The sequence below is a fragment of the Portunus trituberculatus genome, chromosome 19 (assembly GCF_017591435.1).
Source record: "Portunus trituberculatus isolate SZX2019 chromosome 19, ASM1759143v1, whole genome shotgun sequence".
NCBI classification, from domain to species: Eukaryota; Metazoa; Arthropoda; class Malacostraca; order Decapoda; family Portunidae; genus Portunus; species Portunus trituberculatus.
Genome location: NC_059273.1, coordinates 3,627,501 through 3,637,500, shown reverse-complemented (window position 1 = coordinate 3,637,500; position 10,000 = coordinate 3,627,501). Strand labels below are relative to the sequence as shown.

Sequence of the window (10,000 nt, the reverse complement as noted above, 5' to 3'; positions counted from 1 at the left end):
AGAGACTGAAGGCAGTTAGTTGGATAAGAAGAGTTGATAAAACATTTTTTCTTTTATTCCACCCCGGCTAACTGTATGAGTGGACTCCCCCATCCCTTCCTTACATGTGAAGCATACTCCATGCATGGGTGGATAGGGCGTGTTTGTACAATGTTCATTATTAGTTTTATAATTGCGATAAATATACCACATACATCATCTTTCCTGAAATTACTTTTTTTTTTTTTTCCTAAGTATTGTATACACATGTCTTTCACAATGAAAACATGTCAACACAAGAGTCTACTAATTTCTTGACATTAACTTTATTTGTAAACAAAATATGATGGGGTTTTTTTCGTATCTTGATCTACATAATGACAAGATCAGCAGGGAAATAAATGCATCAAATTAATCTGACGCTAACCAACCGTACCTTGACTTTAATAAAAACGCTACCGCTATTTCAATATTCTTCTTAAGGGAACTGCAAAGACTCTCTTAAATCTCTTCAGTGAACCGACAATTGAAGGGTCAGTGATAACATTAGCTATAATTAATCAAACATTACCTTAGTCCGGTGACACAAGAATGTAAACACACAAGTGTTCACTTTTGTGGCGAGACACGTTGGGTTCCGTGTGTGTGTGTGGGGGGGGAGGTGTCACAACAAATAAGGATGATAATGATAAATATCATAATTATGATAAGAATATGATAAAAAAAACTCGTTTTTAACGAGAGAGAGAGAGAGAGAGAGAGAGAGAGAGAGAGAGAGAGAGAGGGAGGGGTATTAACGATAGAACTGGAACAGAACTAACTTTTATACATTTATCTATTTATTTTATTAAGTTTTCTTAGACAAGAGCCATTGGAGTACTTTCCTTGTCCTCCCACTGAGCATAAAAAGATCTAGTTATTATAAAGACCTTGAGGCTTGTGCACTGTGCAGTGAATGTCACTGTACCTCTCAGGCTTTCAAGACTCAACCTCACCAGGACCTTCCTACAGAAAACAAATCAGCTCCACCGCATATAGCCTGAACATATCACCACCGCATACTACACTTTTGGGGTACTAGAGGCTGTGACACAGCCTGCACGGCCCCAACAAACCCCCAAAAAGAAGACTGTACTCAGTGCAGCTCGCATGTTCCGCTGTTCGTCAGTACTGTCTGAGTCAGCACTCAGCAGCTCAGCTGATGCGTGACAGCCTTGCGCTGCGGCGTCTTGTCACATGTCAGTCATTGTGGGAACCTGGACGTGGGTGGACAAACAGCTCTCTGGTATCCTGCAGTGTCACTGTGGGTCGTGTGTTGGTGTGGCTAGGGAAATGCCAGCTTGACTGAGATTTCATCGACTCAAGAATCCTTCAATATGTGAGTCATAACAAATGAAAAGCTATTATTGAAATTGTATATGTAAAATTCCAGACAATTTATAGTTTCACTCAACCACTTTCTGGATTAAGTGAATTGATTAATGTTCATCATTACTGTCTCAAACTGATAGTTTTCAATTTATGACTTTTCAACTTGTTACCGTTCCCATCCCCACCATAGGGAACCTGTGGAAAATTGCGCTTTTTTGGGAGAACATTAAATCAAGGTTATAATGTGAGGTTTGGTTAGTAACCCTAGGGGGCTCCAGGCTTCACCATGTAGGAAGTTATAATGTTGGGTTTGATTACTGATTTGTAATCCTTGGTCAGTAGCAACACTGCTCACCAATAACAGTACAGCAACGCACTTTGCTGCTGCCACTGTCAGATATGTAATTGATTTATTTTAAGAGATTTTTTATGTGATATTGTTGATATCTAACCTCTTTTGCAGTACACATTACTTGATTTAATGCTCCCCAACCCAAAAACCTTGGGTTTCAGATATGGCTTATGTGATTTTGTTGATTTTCGATCCCTTTTGCAACACGTTACTCAATTTAATGCTTCCCCATCCAAAAACCCCAATTTTCCCCAAGATTAGGGATGAGAAGTAGTCATGAATTGAAAAGAGTCATAACTTGAAAAAAAATTATCCATTTGACACAGAACATTAGTCAGTTTTCTGTCTTACTATTTGTTGAGTTAAACTAGAAATTGACCAAAATTTCTTTAATTTTCCTCATTGATTGCAGAACAATGGAGGAGATTCCAAGGAAAAGTTGGACCCATTGTGTTGTGGATCAGTATGTGAAGGAAGTGACAGACTTTAGTTCTCAGTATGGAAGTGACGGCTCAATTTCCTATGTTGCCAATAACATCATTGGCAAGCCAACATTGTACCCGGACTACGGAGACTTCTCTGCTGCATACTGCCTGGTAATGGGATTGTGTTATGTGCGTGATGATTTTATATGCATCTGCCCAGGGATTTAAAGAATAGTACATCCTTAAACACTTGAAATAGTGTTGGTTATTTATGTTAGATATTTTCTAGTGCTATCAGAATAATTTCTCCTAAGTAAGGAAACTTATGATGGAAAATATACATTGAATACTTCTCTTAATGTACACGTTTGTCATACTGATTGACATTCACTACTTTGTTTGGCTTCCTCATGATTTCTTATAGTAGATGTACTTGATGCCAACAGCGAAGCTATGGCTATTGGTGGGCTAAGAGTGACTCTGCTCCACAACCCATTGAAGACCCCAAGCCCCTTTTACCACCATCAGTTGACTTCATTGGTATGTACTTACATGTATTGGCTCCTTTGCTGCCCTTAGTGAATTGAAATAGAATTTTATGGCTTATATCTTGACTGCAGTCACCTAATATGTTAAGAAACTGAAAAAAGGAAAGTTTTCAGATTCAGAACCATACTTTTTTGTATTCTATTTAATGATTCATGACTCAGTGTTAAACATTTCAGGTTGCTAATTTGTTTATTTTGTTTTTATTATTATTTATAACTAAAGATGGAAAGAGGTATATGAAATGCATTGTAGAAGATTTGAAGCAGTAATTCTGTTTGCCAAATGCAGTTTATTGAAGGAATGTGAGTGATTAATATGACCTATAAAGCATCAAGAGCCTTCCATGTCCAGTGAATATCTGAGAATTTGTAAATGCATGTGATGTGCACGTTGTTAATCCTTACAAGTCCAGGTGTGTAGATCTTGCCACGTGTGTCACATTAATCCCCAGGAAGAGGGTACACCAAATCCTCACGTTGTGAAGCCCCACATGCATATTCTTAGCTCAGCAAAAATAAGTCTTCCTATCTTCTTGTTTTATTTTTTCCATGCAGATTGCACTTATGGTTATAACACTTGTTTGACTACTGCTTATTTACTCCATTTACTTTACTGTATTCTTGATGGCATATCCATGCCACAATACTTAGAGTAATCCTCTATTAATTAATTTGATTTAAAAAGATCTTTATTACTTACAATGTTGCAGCTTTTTTTATTGTGTCACAAGAATTAGCCAGCCAACCTGTAACTAAGCAGTTAAAGTCATTTGCTTGTGACAGTGATACCATGAATGAAGTGTACTATGAAGAAAAGGAGAAATACTTGTATTTTTTTTTTTTTTTTTTTTTTTTTTTTTTAAAGCTGTCTTAAAATTTCTCAGATGAACACTTGATAACCAAGCTGCACATTTGATATTGTAACTAGTTACTAAATTGAGGAAACTGTAATGTTGAAAGCTGAAGCATTTCGGCAGGACAAAATGGGACTTCTGATGTGGTCATTCTGTTGAGGGTATTTCCAGGAACAGGAGTTAGAATAAATATACTACTGTATATGCTTGCCTAAATTATCTCTCATCTGGATTGATATTTCATGTCATAGAGTTCCTTCATCAGCTTTGTATAGGAATTTTATTTTAATATAATGAATATGTGGTTGGTAGCTTATTTTTCTTGTTACACATTAAGGCTTTTGTTCAACTCTCCTGTCATTAATAATACTTAATCTTTCTTCATGAGATAATCAAGATCATTGTATGCAAGGACCTATAGAGCCTTTCAAGATAACAATGGTAACAAACCTATTGCAGATCTGAAGTATGACAGCGCTGTGTACCCCATTAGAGTGGATCTGTATGAGACCTACCATCCTGGGAGTGCAGTGCGAGTATGGGGCTCCCTGGAGGGGCAGAGCTGGGTGTTGCTGTGGGCAGGAGAGCCCCAGACAGGACTGAAAGCAGTTTCTCGGATCTTCTCTCCTCCCATTGAGCAGCCACGTGTTTTGATTAAGTGAGTTTTGATTATTTGCTATGTATAGTTGATGTTTGTATAAAAAAATAAATTTCATTGGATTATGCAGCTGGAGATGTTAGCAATTGGTGTACTTTGTTGCAAGTCTTTCTATTTGTTTTAGGTTATATTTGTTATGTGGAGACAACTAATATCATGTAATGTATGTTTTGAGCATACAGTACTAGCTATTTTACTTGTGGCCTAAATAATTTTCCTTTCATATGAAAAACATGGCCAAATGTTGTCTCCAAATCAGCTCTACCTTACATAGTAAGCAGTAAATCATTCTCCTTTGAGTGCCTTAACATAAACAGTTTCTCTTCATATTTACATTTATTTATTTGTTTACTTTTTTATTTTATTTATTTGTTTATTTTTTTATTTTTATTTATTTTATTTGTTTATATATATATTTTTTATTTATTCATTTATTTTTACTTATTTATTTATTTATTTATTTATTTATTTATTTATTTATTTATTTTATTTTATATATATATATATATATATATATATATATATATATATATATATATATATATATATATATATATATATATATATATATATATATATATATATATATATATATATATATATATATATATATATATATATATATATATATATATATATATATATATATATATATATATATATATATATATATATATATATATATATATATATATATATTTTTTTTTTTTTTTTTTTTTTTTTTTTTTGGTAAATTAAAAGATGAATTACAAAAGAAAAATCCCAACAGAATTGAGGTACATGGAAGATTATATGAGAGGAAAAATAGAAAAGAGAATGCGAGAATTAAATTGTGACCATCTTATGCCAGTAATTTGCAGGAACAAGTGTCATATATATATATATATATATATATATATATATATATATATATATATATATATATATATATATATATATATATATATATTGATAGAAAATTTTGTTAATGAACTCTGAACCATGTCCTTTCCTGTAGCATGCTGAGGATTGAGTTTGATCAGCGAGGCCACAGCTACTACTCTGCCCTGGATGCAGTGATGCTGGTTGGTTCTACCCATTCAAGCAGTGGATATGAGGCCTCAGGAGAGACTATCACCATGCAGGTTATGAAGATGGGAATCCATAAGTCCATGTAAGATTCTGGTTGTGAATATGTTCCAATACGGGTGTGGTTCTGTTGTTAATGTAACTGTAGTTTAAAACTTAAAGTCCTTGTCATCTAGGTTTGGTATGTTCATGGTGATGGTATGCTTTTCAGTAGTCCTCTTGAGAAGCATTTGGCTGCTGCTCCAAGAGACTACTGTGTGCCTGCCATTAGAGTTATATGAGATTTGACTTGATGAATTCTTTTATCTGTCTTTTTTATTTACATATTACATTTTGTTTCTTCTCATTGAACTTGGATACTGAATTCTTACACTGGCTCTGACTTCTATCATCTAATTTGATATTGTAATGTGTATTTGGTTTGATATTGTAATGTGTATTTGGTTCTATGATAGGGAAGGAAACAAACTGGCTAGAAATTCTGCAGATATTATAAAAGAATGTCATCATACTCAGTATATCATATAATGCTGTTAAAGCTAAACTAGACAAAGCAGCAGGACTAGGGATTCTTTATTTCTACAATGAGCTTGTACAAATGAAGCAGAATCAAGGTGATTGCGAACTCCTATCAGACTAATGGTGCATTATAGTGATGCTGCAAAGTGTCAGTTTTCAAAGTCATCTTTTGTTTTCAGTTGTGAAGAGGACATCCTTAGTGGAGTTAAATTTCTGTTGTCTGAGGAAAACCTCCAGAAGCTGGTGGAAGATGAACACAAAAACCCAGGAGAGGAGCTCACAAGGGAGGAAAAAGCAGACTTAGAAGTTTGTGAAGATTCTCTTACAGCTGTAGACGTTACCCCTTCTGAGGATGATACAGATATCTCTGTTGAAGAAGGAACAAAGGGAGGATACTTTGACCTCTTACCTGTGAGTGACCTTGCTAAATGTCTAGAAAGCTTGTGGTATTTAAATTCCAATTCTAGAAAACTTAATAAGAATATGTATTAACAGTCATGAAATATAGCCAGTTGCTTTTTGAATTGGAAAGATGTCAAGAAATAGTATCATTAATGTTGTTTTTTGGTTTAGCAATAAGAATTACTTTTATCCATGTATTTGCTGTATGTCTGATCCAGGCTTTTAAGAACTCCCTCTTGGAAATGGTCATGGTAGAAGAGTCGCCTAATGTTCTTACATGTTTTATGTAATCTTATAATTAGTATTTCATTCCTTGGTGCATTTCTGTTTTCACTAACAGTATATTATGTTAGTAAATGCACTTTCTATTCATATGTTTTTATTGCAGGAGGAGCTGATCATGTACATCCTGCATAAGCTTGACATCAGGAGTCTGTGTCATCTAGCCTGCACCTGCAAGCTTCTCCAAAGCTATGCCTCTGACCCTTTCCTCTACATGACCCTTAATCTACGGGTTTGTAGGTTGGGAATTTGTGCATGTATCTTGAAAAAAATAGATTAATTCTTGAAACTCAAATAGGAAGGATATGAGAAAGGAAGAGGAAGTGTAGATAAGATTTTGTTTCTTTAGCCGAAATACATTGTTCTACAAAATTAACTATGCTTATAGCAGGTTTAGAATAAGAGGTTTAATGCGAATAGAAGATGATAAGATAATTCTAAGCAGTCATTATTTAAGACTAATCATGCATGCAGTCCATCACTAATAGATTACTATCTGTCTATCTATATACTAGGTTGGTAATCCTATACTGGTCGGACACACACACACACACACACACACACACACACACACACACACACACACACACACACACACACACACACACACACACACACACACACACACACACACACCGCATAGTGTAGTGATTAGCACACTCAACTCACAATTGAGAGGGCCGGGTCCGAGTCCCGGAAGCGGTGAGGCAAATGGGCAAGCCTCTTAATGTGTGGCCCCTGTTCACCTAGTAGTAAATAGGTACGGGATGTAACTTGAGGGGTTGTGGCCTCGCTTTCCCGGTGTGTGTTGTGTGTGATGTGGTCTCAGTCCTACCTGAAGATCGGTCTATGAGCTCTGAGCTCACTTTGAAATGGGGAAGACTGGCTGGGTGACCAGCAGGTGGCCGAGGTGAATTACACACACACACACACACACACACACACACACACACACACACACACACACACACACACACACACACACAAACACATTTGAATATGCTGCACTTATATGGTCACCACATAATAAGAAAGATATAAGGAAGATAGAAAGGATTCAAGGAGCTGCAACCAGAATGGTTCCAAGTTCAAGAGACCTAATGTATGAGGACAGATTAAAGATATTAAAACTTCCAACATTGCAACAGAGGAGAGAAAGAGGAGACCTAATTTCCATATACAGGGCATGGAAGGGGATGGACACAGTTGACAAAGAAGACTTACTGTTATGGGATTCAAGAAATACAAGGGAACACGGCATGAAATTAAAAAAGACCAAGTGTAGAAGAGACGTTAAGAAATATAGTTTTCCAAACAGAAGCATAGAAATCTGGAACAATTTGGATGAAACAATGGCTCAAGCAAGAAATGTTCATGACTTTTAGGCTAAAATTGATGACTCTAGGTATAGAGACAGGACAGCATAAGCATAGCTCTTTTCCTGTAAAACACAACTATGTAAATAGATAAATAGACACACACACACACACACACACACACACACACACACACACACACACACACACACACACACACACACACACACACACATATCACATCACATCACATCACATAGTATAATGGTTAGCACACTTGGCTCAGAAGTGAGAAAGCCCAGTTGCGGCAAAGTAAATGGGCAAGCCTCTTAATGTGTAACCCTTGTTCATATAGCAGCAAGTAGGTATGTGACTTAACTTATGGGGTTGTGACCTTGCTGTGTGATGTGTGACTTGTCTCATCCCTACCCAAAGATTGGTCTGAACAAGCCCAAAATCCTTTGCTGTAGACAACCAGTGCAAAGACTGAAAGATAAAGCAAAAAACTCACAGGTTACAACTGGACATTATTGCTCACAGCACAGGTTATGAGAGATTTCTTGGAGAATAATTGTTCATTATGGGTATATGTGCCAATTGATATATGTATATGAATTGTTTTGACCGGTCAGTTTAATATTTTCTTAACCAGATCTATTTTCTTCAACTGCATAATTTTTCTTCCAGAATTGTTGGTGGTTAGTGAAAAATTCAACACTAGAGTGCTTAGCATCAAGGTGTTCTCTGCTACAGTGCCTGGACCTGTCCTGGTGTGGTCCTTATGATGGTGTAAACACAGAAACTTTCATGCAATTCATCCACACATGCGGCCACCAGCTTACAGTTCTCAGACTCAACAACTGCCACTTCATTGACAACTATTGTCTCTACATGATTTCTGTTGTCTGTCCAAATTTGATTGGTAAGAAAGTTTATTTAAATGCATATAAAAGTAATGGCTGTGGATTTTTTAGTGTCAAGAGGAAAAAGCTGATGTGAAAAACTAGTAGTATTTAGTACATATTAAAAAATATAAATAAAGTAAAGAAGAAAAGATAAGGGAGAGGGGAGAGAGAGGCTGGTGTTGCACTGTATTGTGAAAACACACAAACAAGCATTAGGAATTTCATTGCAGTGCCACTGCATCTACTACACCATATCGCATTGTGCTGCAGCAACACTGTACTGCTGCATCACTTTCATGCGATTCTAGATTCTGTGGTGCTGCACCACCACACTGCTGCACTGTCAGATGTGAAAACAAAATATGCACACACACACACAGTTCTAGATGCCATGGAGTTGCACAGCTGCATCGTGCCAGATGTGAGGACAATACATACACTCATTCAGAGCATGTGGCCAGAATGAATAAGTGTTTTTCAGTGTTTTCAATATTCTTTTGAAGAAAGCAAGTGTGAGAGTTGACAGGACGCAGCGTACATGGATACTTTAAACTCAATCTCCAGAAGACAATACTTAGTGTAGCTTGTCAATAGAATACACATTATTGAAAAAAAGTAACTGTTTGGAGTGATGAAGAAGAGAAATCTGGTAAGGCTTGCAATGGACATAGAGCACTTTGTCAACCTTAGTTACTGTCCTTCTGGGGCCAGCAAACAAGACTGACTTGGTATCTTGGCCATGCCAGCTATGCAAGATTCCTAACTTTCTAATGTGTACACTTCTACATACTACTGCAGCAGTAAATCCATAAGAAAGCATACAGTAATCATAATGATAATGATACCCCTGTTTCAAGCATACTGTTCCTACAAGGTGTCTTATGAGGAGTGTGTACTAATATGATTTTTTCCTAATTCAATAGTGGCCTTCTGAATCTGCTTGAAGGACCTGCAGTATTTTTTTGTTTATTTATTTATTTTTTTTAACTTATTTATTTATTTCATTTATTGACTTTTTTATCATAGTGTTATTTTTCTTATTCAGCAGTGTTGTGTGCAGCATTCCATAGTAAGAGAATGTATTCATATGAGAAATGGATTTGTCTTTTCAGAACTAAGCATGGCCAACTGTACTAAAGTTGATCATCTAGGATTCGGAGAGCTGAAAAAGGCAAGAGCATTGGCCAGACTGGACCTCACTCGTACTCATATTAATTTCCATACCCTTCAGCTCCTGCTGCAGCATGCCAGTCATCTTCAGCACCTAAGCCTTAGTGAGTATTTTTACCGTCTCTATTGTATCTTTTTAGTATCTTTCTTT

General features: G+C 36.2%; 2 protein-coding genes across 2 annotated transcripts in view; one reads left to right on the top strand and one right to left on the bottom strand.

The window, feature by feature from the left end:
* The window catches only part of LOC123506221, a 7,363-nt gene extending 6,724 nt beyond the window's left edge, over positions 1–639 (bottom strand). The window contains exon 1 of the mRNA XM_045258144.1: positions 551–639. The gene's annotated coding sequence lies outside the window, so the exon portion shown is untranslated. The remainder of the gene's footprint in view (positions 1–550) is intronic.
* Positions 640–938: 299 nt separating this feature from the next.
* The window catches only part of LOC123506188 (F-box/LRR-repeat protein 4-like), a 15,834-nt gene continuing 6,772 nt past the window's right edge, over positions 939–10,000 (top strand). Inside the window, exons 1-9 of the mRNA XM_045258104.1 lie at positions 939–1,357; positions 2,115–2,298; positions 2,574–2,667; positions 3,989–4,187; positions 5,185–5,340; positions 5,954–6,185; positions 6,565–6,690; positions 8,462–8,696; positions 9,792–9,953. Coding sequence (XP_045114039.1) covers positions 2,119–2,298; positions 2,574–2,667; positions 3,989–4,187; positions 5,185–5,340; positions 5,954–6,185; positions 6,565–6,690; positions 8,462–8,696; positions 9,792–9,953 — 1,384 coding nt within the window. The 5' untranslated portion in view covers positions 939–1,357; positions 2,115–2,118. The remainder of the gene's footprint in view (positions 1,358–2,114; positions 2,299–2,573; positions 2,668–3,988; positions 4,188–5,184; positions 5,341–5,953; positions 6,186–6,564; positions 6,691–8,461; positions 8,697–9,791; positions 9,954–10,000) is intronic.